The following is a 20,216-nucleotide window of genomic DNA, read 5'->3' as shown; positions in this document are numbered from 1 at the left end:
ACTGAAAATTGTTTCTGTTCAAGATTTTTGGATGCTTGTCAACAGCGTCATTTCAGATTTTGCTTAGGTGGATTAGACCCTTTGATATAAATAAAATTTTGCACATTTCATTGATTCACTAGTATTCTATTGATAAAATCAATATAAATCTCCAACTCAGGGAGGGCAATTGCCCCTCCCCGCCCTCCCTAAATGACGCCTCTGATGCTTGTTAGTAAAAAAGTAGATAGTCTAACCAGTTAATATTCCCGAATTTATCCACATTCGTTATGTCTTTGCTCTACCTTCCTCAAGTGCCACTGTAAAAAAAGTGTTTTCAAACGTAAATTTGATGAAAACGAAATAGACAGACTTGATACCCAAACTTTGCAAGGATTGCTGCACACAAGAAATCTCACTTCTAACAACTCGTGCTAGGATCCCCTGTGAATCGCTCTCTGACCAGCAGAGTCAATGTTGACATGTACGCAGATAAAGATGATTATTAACCTTTTATTGGTAAGTATAATCATTGATGGGTTCACTGTTTGCCTTGTAAAAAAAAAAAAAAAAATAATCATCCTAATTAACATCTTTAGATATTAAGTTGTATCTCCTGGATTTTTCCTGGATTTTGGATAAGAATTTTCCTGATTTTTCGAAAAATTGGTTGGCAACATTGGATTGCAGAAGAAGAAGAAGAAGAAGAGTTGACAATACTAGTTATAGTAAACAATACTGTTTTGAATACACTTTTATAAGGTTTCGCAATATTTACGATGAGGACGAACAAGTGTGAAGCCTGTTAAACTTACGTGTCCCAAAAAATTACCGCATTTCAATGAATGAAATTTGAGTCTAGAAATAATGGACGAAATTGTGTTTTATGTTCATCACGTTTTCATAAGTTACTATTGGTCGTGAAGTGGCACCGGTAAGTACTGTATTATCGTCGGGCGTTTCGTTGACATGTAAGTCCAACGTAAATAATGAGTTTTAATGTTAGTGAACCGTATAGAGATTAACTCTACAGTACCGGTTCCAGCTTGTATACTGGCTTAGAAACGAGAAATTACACTCTTAATAAATGGCTCAAAACTTTCCTAACCTTAAGCTAACGCGTTCCTACTCCTATCCTACTTATCCCTAGGCCTATCTTAATCTACGCCAGGATTTCTCAACATGGGGATTCGCGAAAGTGTTTCATGGGGGTCGCGAATATAAGCGGAAGAGAGAAATATAATTAGAATCTAAGGCATTACTGCTGTATCGCCGGACTAATTTGTAAATCGAAAAAGTACCAAAATGTACTGTATTCGGTTATATTTGGTTGGATTACATTACATTAGGCGTGCAATATTACTATACGGATCCACAGTATAAGTACTACTAATACTAGAGCAGACTTGGCTGAACCTCGCCCTCAATAAAGAGTATTAGTAGTAGGAGGAGGTGAAGGTGGAGGAATGGGTTAGAAGCTCCGTATTGATTGGTTGGGTTCTGTTCTCCAGGCATTTATTCCGAAGTTGGGCGTCCGCTTTCGCCACGTTTTTTCGCTGTTATCTCCTCTGCACACTTTGTGTAATTTGTTATTAGGTTCATTAATCCGTGCTCTTCACAAACTTTTAAAAGATTTTGCTCGTTATCAACGTATTGCTTCACAAATGTTAAAACTGTTAGTTCATTGCCCTTGTACATTCGCCATGTTGATAACATAAATGCTCGTTTCTTTCCCACAATGCAACTGTTTGGATACCTTGCGCCAAGTAGCTCCCTCCGCTCGCCGTATAGTCCCATGTTTATAGCCGCTTATATATAACAAATAAACAGATTTTTCGAGACCCTTATATTATCAAGCACACAAACGATCAAATTATCTATATCTTTCCTGTAAATTTTAAAAGTTTTGCTGCTTACGAACGCCCAACTTTGGAATTTAACCCGTTCTCGACATGAAAGTGGCAAATTAAAGACTTGCCCAAATTTTTCAGTACATTTTACAATTAAGGATCCGTATAGTAAAACAAGTGTTCCTCTCTGCGAAATAGTCTATCCACCTTCACATACAGTGCCGCTTACATACAAAAACAACCAAACTTTTACTATTCCTCTTACCAGACTTTCACTCATTCTTCTTCACATAAATAAATACATTCTCCAATTGACCGGCAAATTTCCTAAAATTGGTCCGGCGATCTAGTAGTTAACCTGAACCTAATACTGGAAAATATTTTTTTAAAATATTATTATAAATTTCGATGTGATAGACATATTTTTATTTTTATACATACAGGGTTTGTCCGGGAAGTAATAGGACTGATTTTATTCCGCCAGGACTGTACTTCGGAGCGTGCGGGCACCGACTGGATCCAGTAGAGGGCGTTCCTAGCTAACGAACGAGCAGCTGGTCAGTTGTCTCCGAGCACACGGAGAGTCAGGACAGGCTTTTTCGCGCGACGTGTTTCTGTGAGTGGTGCAAGCCGAAAATGTAGCGTTCGTTAGAGCAGAGGTACGCGATTAAATTCTGTGTTAAACTCGGTAAATCTGCGACAGAGACGTTTGATATGATCAAGCAGGCTTACCCAGATGATGCTTTAGCAAGAAGTGGTGTGTTTCGGTGGCACAAGGCCTTTTCGGAGGGCCGGGAAGAGGTCGCCGATGAAGACCGTGCTTGAAGACCTTCGACTTCGACAAACACCGACAATGTGACTCGTGTGCGCGAAGTTTTGAACTCAGACCGTCGACTAAGTATTCGTTTAATTGCCCAGATGTTAAATTTACCAAAAACTGTGGTTTATGAAATTGTGACGGAGCATTTGAACATGCGCAAGGTGTGCGCGAAGATTGTCCCAAAAGTGCTCACTGACGACCAGAAATTGCGGCGAGTGGAATTGTGCCAAGAAAAGTTGAACATGTGTGAAAGTGACCCCCAATTTTTGAATAACGTAATCACAGGTGACGAATCATGGATCTTTGAGTATGATCCCGAGACAAAGAGGCATTCTTCTGAGTGGCACACGCCGGCGTCTCCTCGCCCAAAAAAAGGGAAGAATGATCAAATCCAAAGTGAAAACGATGCTCATTGTCTTTTTTGACATCAAAGGCATCGTCCACCATGAATTTGTTCCTCCTGGACAAACCGTCAACGCCAAGTTTTACGTGGAAGTGCTCAAGAGACTCAAACGAAGGGTCAATCGGGTCCGACCAGACATCGGAGCCTACTGGAAGCTGCACCACGACAACGCCCCGGCTCACACCGCCTTTCTTGTGAACAGCTACCTGACCAAGGCCGGCATCCCAACGCTTCCGCAGCCGGTTTACAGCCCAGATGTGGTCCCCCCGGACTTCTTTTTATTTCCTCGCCTGAAACGCCCGATGAAAGGCAAGCATTTTGAGACGACAGAGGGGATCCAAGCAGCTTGCACCGCGGCTCTCAAGGCTATTCCGGAGAATGACTTCCGTGACGCCTTCAATGCTTGGAAATCGCGCTGCATCGATGCAGAAGGAGCCTATTTTGAAAGTTTTTAAAGAATTGTAACGATTGGTTCAATATATATATATTTTTTTTAAATCGACTCAGTCCTATTACTTTCCGGACAAACCCTGTATCGTTAAGAATAACAAAAAATATGTGTACTAAACATTTTCAACAGATGCAGAGATGTTTAAAAAACAAATTAAATGAAAGAGGTACGATATGAAACTAATGAGAACTGCATATTGAAATACCAAAAATATACAAATTCAACAAAACCTGCGTGTGGAGATAGAATTAAAATTGAAAGGTAATGAGATACCGGAGCACGGCGTGATTTCACCAGTGCGTCGATGTCCGATTTAATCTTTGTGACGCACATTATCAAGTCTTTTTCAGCTGATAAGCGATTTCGTGTCTGTTTTAATGCTTATCATGGAAGAAAAAACACTTTCGTACAGATACGATATAGCAAATGGAATTATTACTTTTAAAGGTGCAGGTACCAGATCAGGATATTCTTCTCCTCTTCAGCCAGAACTTGTCCAAGTCTTAGAGAAAACCAGTTGCAAGGACTTGTCGGTTTAATCCATTTGCTTTTAGGGAAGTTCCTGTATCCACTGTCTACAAAAAATGTATTCTATTATGATAGAAAAAACTCCCACACAAGCTTATTACAAACCAGATAGAACGGGAATCGTGATAGGAATTCGGTTGAAAACCACTGTTCTACGCTTCTCTACCCTATTCTACTATGCTCTTGAGCTCCTTTGTGGTTAAGCGGTTAACGTACATGTCGTTGGCGTGGGAGACTCGGGTTTAATTCGTGGCGGAATGTCATATGGTTCGTATTCCACGTTAATCAGTACGTCCTGTCTCGCTTAGCCTCGCTTCTGAAAGGGGTGTTAAACTCAAAATCAACTTAACTCTGCTATATCCTTTTCCAGCAGTCCTACGTATCGATGAGCAGCTGGAGCTTGTATTGTAAAGTTTACCCGCGTTAAGGTTAACCGCGATGGGTTTATTAATTATATGAATTTAGTGAACGTTGAAAATCGAAAGCTGCAAGTAAAGTTACAAAGTTTCAGACCACGGATTTGAAAACACTATACGGATTGATAAGTTGTCTTCAATAAAAACATTGTGTAGTCCTAATTTAGGGACACACATTTGTGAGATGTTAACTTCTGCATCAGGAGGTACTCTTGATATCTCAAAAATATATTTTGGGCAAATTTCGCAGAACATGCTCCAACTGGGCATCCATAAGAATTGCGTTAAAAGTATATAGCAGAATAGGATCGGGCTAAGGAAGTTTGGACACCTTTTGGTAAAATTAATCGAGTGTAATTTCTCATGCCTGCGTACAGATACGGCAATTATTCTGAAGTTGGTCGTCCGCCTAGTTTTCGGCCGAAAGGTTAATAAAAGTTACGAAAATTTAAAATTCATCAATTTTTATTTTAATTTACTTTATCAAAGCACAGTACTCAATTCACATAGTAATGCCGAACGAACGATAGCGAGTGAAGGCGGGTTAGTAGACAGGTTGTTTATGTGACTTACCGTTACCTTGAAAAGTATAACTTTTCGGCACGTTTCTTTGCAGTTATTTGTTTATCACACTTTCTGTAATTTAGTGTTGGATTTATTAAGCCATGACTCACATACTTTCAAAATATTTTTCTGGTTATCACCGCATTGTTTCACAAACTGTATTATTGTAAACTAACATCCAAGGCAACTTTTCTGTGTACCTGCAGCCATGTTCATTACTTCCCACAGCTGTAACCATTCGCCAAATAGTTCCCTCCGCTTGCCAAATAGTTACATGTTTAGAACCGCTTATATAAAAAAAAATAAAAACAATTCTTGCTCTCCTTACATATTGCCAAGCACACAAACGTGCAACTTATAAATTTGTTCCCGGTAAATTTTCAAAATTGTGCTAGAAACGGACGACCAACTTCTGAACTTAAAACGAGGGTACAAATGGGTACACTTTTGGTCATTGAAACATAGGCTGGCTTCCAGAGACTAAATCCCAAAGAAGAACCCTAAATAATTACGAATTCCTTTAGGTCTGACTTATTTTCCGTGAATTTTTATCACACATTGAATTGGAAATCGAACGATAATATTAGCATACACATAGGCCTACCGTAGTTTGATTGAATGTATGGAGTACAATCAAAACAGCTACTATACAGAAAAACACTGTAATTTTAAGTCACAAATTTGATATATAATCTGTATTTCAATTAGTTTTGTGTGTTTGTTGTTTCACTGCCAATGCGTGTCCTCACAACATGCCCGTTGAAATTCCTTGGAATCAAAACCAAGGAGTATTCTATAAAACGTCTATCGAAACAGAACGGTGCAAACAGTGATATTTTAAAATATTCAGCTTATTCCTGGGAAAATGTAACTCATCCTATTCATCTCTTACATAGGAGATAGGAAGGCTGGCCTTTGTTTCCAAGAAAGTTGAAGATTTCAAGAAACAGAAGTAAAATGACATTACTTGCGCTTTCGGTGTGACAGTCTTGATGACACTAATGTTATATGTTAGAAGACAATAGAGCATGAAGTAAATCAAAGTTTGAAGAACCGATAATAAGGCCTGCGTTAATACATTTTGCCGCGGTGTTGTTGTCTTTTACCTCCAGACTTTAAAATCTTTTATTTATTTATTTATTTAGAGAAATAGTTAATCGTTTGTTACTAATTTTCTGTTATACTGTAATTTTGGGTGTAACATCAACTAATTCTTAAAGTCCTTTTTCAGGTTAACTGATTAATGAGTAATGAAAATAAAAATTTAAATACTGATGTGAAGGAATACTTAAAATAAAAGATCAGTTTTGAAAAAATATTTCTTACATTAAAAAAAAATACCCAATTTACAATTTTAAGGTGACTCAATGGCTCAGTGTTTGAGTGCACCTTTGCTGCGGATTTCTGGTTGCAGTGTTGATTTCAGGAGGTGGCCCAGGAGAATTTTTCCCATGGAACTACGAAATTCCCCCGGGGCATATTTCTGGTCGTGCTTAATAAGTTTCCAGTATTTTAAACCTAGTACATTGAAATCCTCCCCTTCACGAGAAATCACTGCCTGATTTGATCCCAGCTTGCACTGTGTGCGTGGGTTTTCTCGGGGCTCTGCATTTTCTTCCCACCTTTGTTCCAGCATTTGATTCAGCTCATTTCTAGAAATATGTGACTCATCATATTTATCTGTTGCATATGAGATAGAGAGGATTTAAAATACGAACATATCCATATTTCTAGGTATATCGTCACCAACTTCCTTAGCCTCGGAGCATATTCGTGGGAAGTTAAATAAAAAGAAGGCTAAATTTCGTACATTTTCTTCCTTTCTAGGACATTTCTCAAGGTGCTAGGGAAGCCACTAGAGCAGCGGGAAGGCAGCAAAAGGCAAAGAAGAAAGTGGGAGGAAACGAATCTTTTTCCAATTTCTGCGTTATGTCTCTTTCTCAGGTAGCCTCCTTCACACTAGTTTTTTTTTTCTAAATGAAGAAAAGAAAGGCGATGGAGAGAAAGAGAGTTGAAAGAAAGGAAAACCTCTCTGTCTCTCTCGTCCAGGGGATAGACGGGAGGAAAAGAGTAAGGGAGTGGGTGAATATTAACCTCTCGCGCCTGTAGAGATTTCTTCTCGAATAAAAATGAAAGAAAAAAGGAAGAAGGAGTGATAATTTCTTTCTATCTTCTTTTCGTTTCTTTCCGTTCCGTTTTTTGATATAAGAAAAAACAAGAAAAGTTATATTTTCGCCTTCTCATGCCTATTCCAACATCCTCCCCATCTTATTTGTGAGGCAGTAGTAATAGGGGATAGGTCTTTCTTGGTTAAAAAAGAGAAAGATCCTTTCTTTTTTTATTTGTAACAAAGAATAAGAAGAGTAAGCACCTGCCCTTCTCCTGTTTTCTGGAGACGGAAGGGGGGGTATACAAGCCCTCGCTCCCTCAAAGTGGCTCCCTCTTCTCTTGCTAACTGCTTCCTTCTTTCCCCATAAGGAAAGACCGAAATATTTAACTTCTTTCTTTCTTTCAAGTACTGTCTGCTATGGGAAGGTAGATGGAGAAGAGAGTCAACGTAGAAATGTCTTTTTTCGTTCTTTTCTTTTCATGCAAACTTCTCTTTCTCTATCTCTCTCACTCATTCTTTCTCTCCATCTTTACTCTTTCTTTTCGTACTGAGGATGAGAAGGAGGGAAAACGGAACCTTCCCATAGCAGTTCGGAAAGTAGGTGGGTACTGGGAACATCCCAGTCCCACATTCTCTTTCGTTGATCCAACACGGTCGCCTGCTTTTTTTTTTTTTTTTTTTTTGAGAGAGAGAGAGGGAGGTTGAATTTGTCCCCACTCCTGTAACCAACTTCAAACCCCTACTCCTCAACCTCTAAAATTTGAACCCCTTCCCCTTACAAATTTTCTGTCTTTATTTGTTTTTATTAAAAAGGAAAGAGAAGTGATGGGGGAAAAGGAAGGACAGAAATGATGTAAGGTCCCCTCTTTCTTCGTAGCGTGAGAAGGGTGAAAGGCAGAAACTTTGCCCGGTCCTCCCTTAGGAACCTTTGGGACCATTGAAATTCATTCATTTCCTCTTACTTTCTTGATTTATAAGACAACCCTGACGAGAACCTACTTCAGGGGGGCAAGAATGCCCGAGCGGAGAAGAGGGTTCCTTTCTCTCTTCTTCATCAACATTAGAAACTCTGAATGGTTAATTACATAACAGGAAAAATTTCAAAAAATGTTCTGGAAAATCAGGAAAAGGCGGAGAATTTTTTCCTTAAATTTTGTCGCCACCCTGTATAAAAAGTATCAGTCTGAAATTTGGTTTGGTAAATAGTTGAGTTCTTACGTCATATCTTTGCGCCTTTCAAAGCCAATTTGTTCTGTTCTTTGTTGCAGATTAACTTCAATGTACTGATATCAGTAGTTGAGTACAAAATGAATTTCATAAAGGTGACAACTGAAGAAATAAACATTAGAGAGGTATTTAATCTCGTATCGTCACCATCGTATAGTGCTGTGTCACTGTTCGTCGGCAGCATTAGAAGAAGCGGTGAAACTCGTAAGGTAATTCATCATCTTCATTAGCTATTTCTCAGTTATACTTTATTTCTGGTACTAGTAAAGAATGAAACAAGTATAATGAGAGAGTCTTACATAAAAGCCAAATTAATGAAAAATTCTAATTGTGGAGAAAGTGTTTCTGATGGCCTCGTAAAGTAAACTTACAAAAAATTAGTACGGGGGGTGTTTCTAGAGTCCTAGGAATTTTACTTTATTTTACTTTATTTTTTCAATATAATGTCCACTTCATTGAATGCGTTTGCCCCAGCGTGAAATTATTTTTCTAAGGAATTCTTCAAAGAAACTTTTTCAGGAGTCTTTTATCCACTATTTACAGCCCGTTTCACATCATTTAATGTGGGAGCGCTCAGGAGAAAGATGGTAATCACTAGCTGCTATGCCATGCGAGTAGGAAAATTGTGGAAGTAATTCCTAATGCAAATCATTTTGAATACGAATGATAATGATTGGCAGTATGTGAGGTCTTGAGGTCTTGAGGTCTTGATTGTTTTGGTGCAGTACATATCTTACATGTTGCTTTCCAGGAGGAATTTTGAGAAGTGCTTGTCCTAATGGACCATTCAAAAAATTGGAAAGCTAATCTTTATTAATTGTGCTTTCCTTTGGTAAGTAATACACTAAGATTAACCCATCAGAGTCCGAAGAAACATTATTCACTACCTTGCTCATAAAAATTGTTAGAGCTTTTAAAGAAGAATCTTCTTCTGGTCTGCGCTATTCCTTGGATTGAATTTTTGTTTGTAGGTTAAAGCCTGTTAAATTAGGTTTGGACTGTTATTAACCAGCGCCAAAATTGGTTTCTATAAAATTTCAAGACCTGGAAGTTAAGGAGCTTCCATTGAGCGTTTGTTCTGGCCCAACAGTTGAGATATCCGAGCTGAAACCTTATTAATACTTAAATGATTGTGTAAGATCTAACGTATTCTTGATTATGGCATCGGACAGTGCTTCCCAAAATTTCTACGTGGGCAAAAATCCCCCATGCCAAAGTTACGAAACTCATGGGATAAGACTTTGCTTCGAGCTAAATGTTGAACAACAAGATATTCTATATCCTTTGGTTACAATTTGGTTTCTGTATCAAGTGGGTAAAGTTCATTAAAAGGAAAAGTTCAGAAAAAGAGATTTCTATTTTTTTGTATGTCTCTGTACATAGAAAACATGTAATATCCACAAACATCCAAATTTTGGAGGTCTCTTCAATAGTAATAACATAAGGAAGACAGACGGGGCAATACAAAAAATGATGATACAAATACTATATCGTGATCCAAATACTGTGATCATAGTATGAGCTCATATTAATAAATAGGAACAAAGTGACAGAGAATTGAAAATTTGCTTTCTTTGAAAAGCGTTATTTCGAAGAAAGAAAGAAGAAGAAGAAAAAAAGAACTTAGATCAGTATCACACCTTATCACGTAGATAGTTTTCAATAGACGTAAAGGTCATAATGTGTTTTACAGCAGTTTGATATCTCAAACCTTTCCAGAGGTAATAAATAAACATGAATAGGATTGCTCTACTACTTAAAATGACATATTTTTTGGAAAATTTTTAAAATTATTGTTGCTTTCCTTGTTTCTTCGACATCACAACAATTTTTTATTGTTGTAATTACAGCAAATTCTCACAATTACATGGTCTTAAGTAGTATTGCAAATTTTAGTAATGTTTATCGTATCTCCGGGAAGAATTGAGATATCAATTTACTAAGTGGCATTATGATCCTTACCTCTATTAAAAGCTATCCAGGTGATTGGATGTGATATTTATCTAATCTTTTCTTCGAAAGAATACTTTTCAAAAATAACCAAATTTTAAATCCCTTGTAATTTTGTGGAACGTGGAATGTGCGATCGCTGTTACAGTGTAGAAAACTGTGGAAAACCTGAAGAGAGAAATGGAACGCATCAAGGTAGATATCTTGAAAATCAGCGAAGTTAGGTGGTCTGATGGAGGAGACATGTGGAGCAGAGACTTCAGAATAATTTACTCAGGAACTGTAAACAGTTGAGCAGGAGTCGGTTTTGTCTTGAATAAGAAGATAGGACAGAAAGTTACAGGTAGCTGCAGATACAATAAAAGGATAACAATGTTGAAGATAGGAATCGAACCAAGGAATATGACGATAATCGAAGTATATATCCCTACATCAAGCTACATAGATGGGGAAGTAGAAGAAACCTATAAGCAAATAGAAGTATTGATGAAAGTTGAAGACCAGGACAATTTAATTATCATGGATGACTGTAACGCACTAGTCGGTGAAGGCAAAGAAGAGAATGTAACTGGGAATTTTGGCCGAGGAGAAAGGATTGAGAGAGGCGCACGACTAGTTGAGTTCTGTAGAAGTCATAATCTGACTGTAACACACATTCTCTTCGAACAATCACTAAGAAGAAGATACACATGGACAAGACCAGTAGACAAAGAAAGATACTAAATAGACTATATGCTGGTCCGACAGGCATTTAGAAATCAAGCGAAGAACAGTAAGAGTTACCCAGGTGAAGACGTTGACTCAAACCATAATTTAGTTTTGATGAAGAGCGAACTCCAACTAAAGAAGAAACGAGTGATAGCACCAAACAAAAGATGGAACACAATCAAGCTGAGATAAAAACACGAAAAGGAAATTTGCAACTGCGATAGACAAAGATACGTCTAAGGTAACTTTAGCGGGTGATGATGACAGCTCGAAATGGAAAGCCATGAAAGCAGGGATTACAAAAGCAACCGACGAGCAGATAGGAAGGGAAAAAAGAACCGAATATAAACTTTTGATAGCAACAGAAATATTGGAATTGATGGAGAGAAGAAGACAGTTCAAAATAAACAAAGAAGAGGAATACAGAAGGTGTAGAAATCACATCAACAGAGAAGTAAAGAAGGCCAGAGAAAACTGGATAAACTACTTGTGCACGGAAATTGAGGAAAATATAATCAAAGGCAATACAGAAACAGTATATAAAGTTAGAAAACAGTTCGGTAAGGAAAAGAAACTCACGGACAAGGACCGGACAACGCTAATTAGAGAGGAGCAAATAAGAAGATGGAAGAAATACGTTGAAGAACTCTACAAAGGAGACAAAGTGAACGAAGAAGAGATAGAGAAGGAAGAGTAAGTTGATGAAAATGAATTAGGATCATCAATTTTACAGTGCGAATTTGACAATGCTTTGGAGAAAATACAACATGATAAAGCCCCAGGAATAGACCAAAGAAAGTGATTAAGAATCTCGAAATAGCAACAAAGAACAAACTATTTAATCTTATTAATGAAATGTGCATCTCAAGAAAAATACCAAGAGACTTCGAGAAAAGCATATTGGTCCCTATCCCGAAGAGAAAAGGCGCACGGAAATGCGAAGAACATAGAACGTTAAGTTTGCTTTCCCATGCATCAAAAATACTGTGCAAAATTATCGCACAACGAATAGAAGGGAAAAGCGAAGAACGGCTATCGGAGGACCAGTTTGGATTCAGGAAAGAAAAGGGGAACAAGGGAACCAATACCGAGTCTACGGTTGAATATGAAACAGCACATCAGAATAAACAAACCAATTGTGATAGCATTTGTAGATCTAGAGAAAGCTTTTGACAACGTAGATTGGGATATCATGTTTAGAGTTGAAGAATCTGAAAGTGGATTCTAGAGAGAGGAGAATAATATACCAACTTCACAGGAACCAGACAGCTGATAAAGAAGAAATCAGAAGGAAGCAAGAATAAATAAAGTAAGGCAAGGATGTGGACTTTCACTTCTCCTGTTCAACGTCTGTAGAAGAGGCTATGAAAGAATTCTTTGTCAAAAACGAGAAATGCGTAAAAATAAATGGCCAGATCTTCAGCAAAATAAGGTTTGCTGATGATAGCACCGGTAGCAGAGAACAAAAAGGACTTGCGGGAAGCACTTTCAAACTTGAACGACTAACTGGAAATAACATGAAAAATGAAGATAAATAAGAAAACTAAAATAATAAAGTGCACAAGAGCATGACAGGAAGGGGCAGACATATGTTAGATGAAGAGAAGATCGAAGACGTTAAGACGTTCCCCATTTAGGGAGTCTTATATCCTCGGATGGAAGAAGCGAAAAAGACGTAATTTCCAGAATAGCATAGGTTAAATAAGCATTCAATAGGAAAAGAAAACTGCTAACATCAAGAAATCTGTCGTTTGACGTTCGTAAACGATTTATTAAGACCCTGGTATAGAGCGTGGCGCTTTACGGATCAGAGACATGGACATTGAGAAAAGTTGAAATATCCAAGCTGGAAGCATTTGAAATGTGGTGTTGGCGCAGAATGCTGCGCATATCATGGACCGAAAGAAAAAGGAATGAAGACGTACTAAAGGAAGCTAATGAAGGACGACAAATCATGAAGATAATAGAAAAAAAAAAGAAACAGCATGCTTGACAATCTTATTCGGCACTCCGATTGGATCACCGTGCTGATAGAGGAATAGGTAGAAGGAAAACCAGGAAGAGGAATACCAGGGATAGAATATCTAGATTCAGTTACAAAGAAGAGACCTTATCAAAATATAAAACAGCTTTCCCAGGGGAGAGAAAAGTTTTAAAATTTCCATGTATGCCACCAATCTATGAACAAGAGGTGAACAAGAAGTATAATTTTGTTGCCATTTAATCAAAATACCCCGCATCCATAGTATTCGATACTAATGTATTGTGGATGTGGATTGCCCCATTCATCTCACTTGCGTTGTTACTGTTATAGAGGCCTTCAAGCGTTTGTGGATGCTTGTGATACTGTAACGTCCTTAATTTGCAACATTGAACAATATATGTGTGATATTGTAGTTTTCGTTTAATATGTAGATTTGAAATCGGTAATAACCTGACGAAGCGCTATTTAAAAAAAATACATCTTTGTATTAGGTTAGCAACACTGTTAATCCAGTTGTATTGCAGAGTATGTGTGAAATGTTCCCCTGCCGATATTTGTATGGTACAGAAATTCAGCGCTTTTAGACCCATTAATGTAAAAGTTAAAACTGGAGTTTTAAAGTAAATGTTCTATCCTGTATATACAAGGTACTGCACGGACATTTAAAACAATTGAAATCTAGAGTTAAAAAAAAAAAAAAAACGGTCAGCACTTAACACAAGCACTGTATTCTTGAAAATACCGATAGGCGACCTACTGATAGGCGAGGTCAAGTAAATGTATGTTAAAATTAAATATATGTTATGTATATTACATGTGTGTTAAGTCCAGTAAAGTTCGCGCTGTTAATCGCCATTCAGAGTGGTCATAGTTGAGCCCGGTCATTTGTCTTCAGTGCAGTCATCTAAAGTTATCATGTCACATGTAGAAACGAGTAAAAGGACAAGTATTCAGCGAAAAGTTTGAGCTTATTTCAGAATTCGATAGGCTTCAGGAAGAAACACTATTCTTCGTTTGTATCTTACGTTCGAGGAAGAAGGCAGCATGAAATAAGAGACAGGACCTCACGTTGCTCCAGTTCGGACCCCGAAAGCATTGAAACCATTCGAGTTGCTATAACACCTAGCTCAAGAAAGTCTACACGGCATGCTTCACAGGAAATGAATATTTATCGCCATTCAATTCAAAAAATGTTACACAATGGCCCCGAGATTTATCTGTATAAAATTACTGTATTACACAATCTATCCGAACCTGACGAATCGAGAAAGCTGCAATTTGCACAGCTCCAACTGAAGGAAACATGTACTGCCAGAAGCAAAAGGTGACGTCTTTTACACCACATGGTTTTCAGCAAGTTTTAGTTTAATGTGGATAGGACTGTTTTTTATTAAGCAAAGGATCCAGTTTTTGACAACGGAATCACCACTCACAGTGTACGAAATAAAACAGCATGGAAATAAATTACCACGTGGATAGCTTTATGTAGTCACAGATTAATAGGTTCAGTGTCTTCGACGATATACTGAACACAGTGGTATTTGGATATGCTTCAAAATGCGTTTGTACTCCAGCTGCTCTCAATTGATCTTCCAATATGCATTCATGGTTTATGCAAGTAGAAGCTATCCCTCACACCGTTAATATATTGGAATTTTCGGATACAGTTTTTGGTGATCATGTGATTTCTAATTACTATCCGGGCCGATACAGTGGAGCTTCCTTTTGGCCGCCATATTTAAAAATAAGTTTGCAATCTAAATTTCAAATGCATCAAATGTTTGTACACCACCTTATGTCTGCCTTTGTCTCGAACTTTATTGCATATCGAGTTGCAGCGTCTTAAAACAAAACTGATGAACTCATGATATGAAATCATGTGTCTTAAATTTACTGATGCTATTTTGAACTTCTAAAAATGATCTGACTAGAACGGAGTCGTATTTTCGAAATGGAAAATGGTAATTTTTTGACCTACACAAGTATTAGAGTTTTATTTCAAACCTCTTTCTTTTCTAGAGTGATTACTTTTCCCTTTCAGTGATATTGGAAATGTATTTGAAAAATCAGCTTAATATATATATATAGCACGTTACTCGTTCTCTAAAGCTGAGTAATGCCATTTTTGTAAATCAGTTATTTACTGTGATAAGTAAGTCCTGAATGTCCTAGTAAATCGTGAAATTTTCAACTTCTATAGAGACTCAAGGCGTCATATGAAAATCACCATCACAGAATCTCCACCAGCTTGAACTACACATTGCATATGAAATGGGTCCTTGAGGTTTCTGAGCGTCTTACATCATTAGTATAGAAACAAAAACGCTATCCGTCGGATCCATTGTATGAAGTTCTTTCGTATAGAAAAGGTAAAAGTAAGAAGGAAACAAAAAGATCAGATGAATAATGGTGGATTGAGCACCATATGAAATTCGTGACTGGGTATTATTGTTATTTTAATTCATGAATCTGTCTGCTATGTGAAGTTGTGGATACGAAATTTGGTGGAGTTGAAAGGTGATAATGAAATTAAAAGTGTATGCTTATGCCGAAGGTAAGTTTAGAAGGAGAGAGCTCAAATATTTTATGTGGAGTGACTTGGTAAGGTTGGTTTGTTGAGTGCAGAATATTTCTCTTGGGAAGTTTAGAGTTTCAGGAAAAAGTTATTGAAAATGTGTATTTCATACTATAAAAGCCCACCTCCAAAAAATATGGACGGCGTCCCTCAGTTCTCCAAAAATTACAATGGGCAAAGATAGGCAGGGGGACGACGTGACATCATGCCGCTACTTACCGTCCCCCTACCTTTTCAGATCCATTTTTACCCCTGGTTCTACTAATAGTGATACAAAATATGTTATTCTTCCCCCCCCCCCCTCCAGCCAAATGACAAAGAAGATGAAAGAATAGTTCTAAATTTTGAGTCAAAATTAAACCTTAGTTAAAAATGAAAAGTGTCAAGTATACGAAGAAATGTTGAGAGGAATAATAAACATTCAGAGGTGTTTGATTTGTACTAATTAAACTTGAGCTCTCACTTCGGTAACATAAAGTTTTGTTTTTGACAAGAAGAAGAAGAAGAAGAAAATGTTAAATATGAACTATATTCATTCTTTATTTTATATGGAATTCACTTAATAGTGATCCTTTCAGTCATCTAGAGTTCAGTTAGTGTCTGATGAAGACAACGATAAGTTGTCGAAACCGTTACACTGTAGTTAGTTTTTAATAAATAAGTGTATATACTCTGGTCAGAAGTGTTTATTATTTTATTTAGTGAGTTCCAGAGTCATGATGGATAGAGTTACATGATTTTTTTTCCGTGTATCTTAAATATGTCATTTTTATCCATAGAGAAATATATATATATATATACATTAGGGCGGAGCGAAAAATCACTTTTTTATATATCGAAAACGCAATACTGCGGAAAAGTTGTCAATTGATGTTGATAAAATACTGTAAAAATTTCGTCGCTCAAATCAAATATCTTCGGGTGGCGAATCGCCAAAAATGATTTTGTGAATTTATAGTGTATGCAAACCCGCCGTACACACCACTTTTGTGTTTCTACGGTAAATGAACAAAAGTACTACTTACCTATATTTCTTAAGTTAAGCAGTCTATAAAACTGAAGAAATAATTTCTAGATGATTTAGGCAGATTTGGAACCATAAAATAGCCCATTTTAGCAAAACAAATTATTGTATACCATACACTGTATTTGTGGTCTCATATAAGGTTATAGCATTGAATTAATACGCCGATAAATTTGTTCATTGTTCATTATAACTTTTCCTTCAACACTTCTTTTCCTTTTAAAAAATTCTCGTACTGTTTAATACAGCCTACTTTGCTTTCCTGTGTAAGAATGTAATTTGAACTAGTCCAATTCTTAGTAGCAGTATTAAAAAAAAAACAACGTTAGTATTCGATAACTTTGTTCAAGTCTGGAAGACGATCTTTGCAAGGTATCTTGCGGTGTTAACATTGCGTTTCAGTGTTTACTTCGTTGTACGTAGTTGATAAGTATATAAACAGTTTGTTTGTGTACTGTAAATTATGTAATTTTGAGATTCGTATTTTACATCGATATTGACTCTAATCATGCCGAAGATAAGAACAAGATTAAGACTGACTTACCCTGTGTTTGAACGTTCAGCTGAGCTTTCATGTGTACAGTTACCCACAAAATCAGATATAATGAAGCATTATTTTCAATTGGTACAGCTAGAAAAGTGTGAGAAAAGGTATGATCGATCTGTAAAGATGGTGGCGAGAGATGTTGCTCAGTGTGTGAAATCTGTTCAGGACAAGGCTTCTATCCATACTGTGTCGTTAGAACATACAGTTCAGCTTCTACTTCCCTTGCACGGAATGTATACAAGAAGGTTGTTAAATCTGAGAAGAAAACGAAAGCTTCTGCTAATTTTCAGAAAAAATGGATATATTTAAACAAGATTACACGATGTTCTTTGATATGTGTTCCTGTAAATGTCATGAACTTCCCATGTGCTCATGTGAATTGAGAAAGTAAGTACCTAGGAAGGAGTGGACATTTCTGCAAAATCAGAGAACAACACGAGTAGGCAGAATAGAGGGAGTTGACTACGAGGAGTCTTTAAAACTAACCGTACGCACTAAAAGGAAATCAGGAGAGACCACCCTTCAACAGTCTTCTCACATATCACAAACGAGTACTTCTAATGAAGTCCAGACATCATCTTCTAATGGCGGAGAGTCAAATGTTGGTGATTATTTTGCGAAATAATATGATATTAGAGAAAAAGAAGCAAGGAGTAACGACGTCCTTAGACCTCTTGTTGTGCTGTCAGACCGATTTGGAATATCTGATCGTGCAACTGCTTTGATAGCAACAGCTGCGATGCAAAGATTTGGAATGATTGATCCAAAGAATGCTGACCAGATGATAGACCGCTCAAAAATCCAGCTAGAAAGGGAAAAGATACAAAAGGAAGTGCTAATGGCCAAAGGAAAGTTTCTTAGAGGCTTTTACTTTGATGGTCTTTGGTGGTCAAGATCAAACTCTATGCAGGAAAAAGACTGGAGGTCGCTGGATTTTAGTAGAAAGATGCCCTACTTGTAAAGATGGAGAGCTAAACACGTATGACTAATGAGAACTTACCACATACCACATAAGATACATACCACAAAAGGAGCGGCAATTGGTTCAGGAAGTAATCCAAAATAACTGTTATTTCGCTAATCCGGAGAATATATTGCTTTCTATGGTTGACAATCAAAGACTTCAAGTCAGAAAAGAGGCATGGAGAACGATAGTCAATGCAAGGGGAAAGGCTAGGAACGAGAAGAATAGAGATAATGATAGTAGCAACAGTAGGAAGACGAAACGAGGAAGATCTTCTAAAGTAGACAATGAGTCATATGTAACAAGAAATATGCTACCAATGCTCAATTTCAATGCAAACGATTACACAGACCTTATTAACTGGGAATCAGTTGAAGTGACGCATCCTCCAGCGCTGTCTTGTTTTCCAGTAGAGAAATCTACAGTAATAACCACGAACATCCATTCATAAAAAGAGCTTTGAAATATTTCTGTCACATCCAGAATACAGAACGCTGAGTGAAACTTGTAACAGAAGCATCTGCATCAGTTCGTGGCAGAGATAGTTTTATCAGACTTAAACTAAATCCCAATCTGTAAGCCCAAAAGTAGAAGCAAAGGCAAACTATGCTCTGCAAAGAACCAAAGATCTAATTTTGAACACACGTGTGTGGATGGTAGGGTAGGCATGGGTGGGACCCGACCTGCACCCACATCCTCATCCTGGGTCCTGGGTGGTTTCACTGAAACAAGAAGAAGGGTACAGAAAAAATATGTATTTTGTATTAAGTAGATTGCTATTTTGATCAAATTGGCTATTCTGTGATTCCAGAGCTGCCTAAATCATGCACAAAATATTTCTTAAATTTCAGATATGACTAAAGTTAAGAAATATAGGTAACGCTTTTGTTCATTTACCGTAGAAACACAAACGAGTTATGTGTACGGCGGGTTTGCATATCCTATAAATACACAAAATCTTTTTTGGTGATTCGCCACCCGAAGGTATTCGATTTCAGCGACGAAATTTTTACAGTATTTTATCAACATCAGTTGGCAACTTTTCCGTACTATTGCGTTTTCGATATATAAAAAAGTGATATTTCGCTCCGCCCTAAGATATATATATAGATATAGATATATACAGGGTGGTAGGTAACACCACCGACAAACTTTGGGAGGCGATTACTTATACGAAGTGAAAGAAAAAAGCTCTAATAAACATGGGCCGAAAAATGCCTTCTTTCAGAGTTATGATCCATTGAAAATTCGAAAAATCATTTTTCAAAACTCCCTAACTTAGAAACTAATGGGCCTATCCCAAGCAGTTTAAGGAATTACACAGGAATTGGTATACACTCTATCTAAAGATCCATGTTTCAGAATTCACCGGTACCAGCGAAACGAACGCACCATTAGTACTTAAAGGAGTATCCCTATACTTCAACTTCCTTTTCACAGTTCCTTTTACCGATAATGGAAGATGGTAAAACATGGATATTTAGACAGAGAACATACTAGTTCCTGTGTAATTCCTTAAACCGCTTGGGATAGGTCCTATAGTTTCTAAATTAGGGAGTTTTGAAAAATGATTTTTCTAATTTTCAATGGATCATGAGTCTGAAAGGAGGCATTTTTCGGCCCATGTTTATTAGAACTTTTTTCCTTTCATTTCGTATAAGGAACCGACTTCCAAAGTTTGTCGGTGGAGTTACCTACCATCCTGTATATATATATATTCTGAAATTTTAGTTGTTTATTATATTTATTATGTCATAATATATTTCTTCAGGTTAAGAGAATAGAAATTGAAGAAACCAAAGCAGAGAAATCGATAAAATGCACTTGCGACATAATAAGAAAAAAATATCAAGTCCAAAATATAGCCGTATTTTACAGGTAAGCAAAGTTTTATATATACACTTGGAGTCCTATTTTACACGATCTACTTGACTGTCAGTATCCTAGTTGTGTGATACATTATATGCTCTGAGGAAGAAATTAATCCAAACATCTGGTTTAAATTATTGTAAAATGCGCCGATCTTTTTTTTAGATAGACATTACTTGCATTCAGTTTTACAAAAATGTAGGCTGCGTGCTTGTAGACGCAGACAAGGGAGCCAATTCCAACAAGA

At 37.2% G+C, this 20,216-nt stretch overlaps 1 protein-coding gene across 2 annotated transcripts in view; it reads left to right on the top strand.

The window, feature by feature from the left end:
• Positions 1–673: 673 nt before the first annotated feature.
• LOC145664125 (uncharacterized) overlaps positions 674–20,216 on the top strand; it is a 57,011-nt gene continuing 37,468 nt past the window's right edge. The window contains exons 1-3 of one of the 2 annotated variants that reach the window (XM_081730500.1): positions 674–913; positions 8,390–8,557; positions 19,872–19,978. In XM_081730500.1, coding sequence (XP_081586626.1) covers positions 8,429–8,557; positions 19,872–19,978 — 236 coding nt within the window. In that variant the 5' untranslated portion in view covers positions 674–913; positions 8,390–8,428. Of the gene's footprint in view, positions 914–8,389; positions 8,558–19,871; positions 19,979–20,216 lie in introns of those variants that run through there. The other variant, XM_081730501.1, reaches the window with a different exon arrangement.

Source organism: Thermobia domestica, chromosome 11 (genome assembly GCF_964235325.1).
Source record: "Thermobia domestica chromosome 11, izTheDome1.hap1.1, whole genome shotgun sequence".
Lineage (NCBI taxonomy): Eukaryota > Metazoa > Arthropoda > Insecta > Zygentoma > Lepismatidae > Thermobia > Thermobia domestica.
This window is presented reverse-complemented; position numbering and strand designations above follow the sequence as displayed.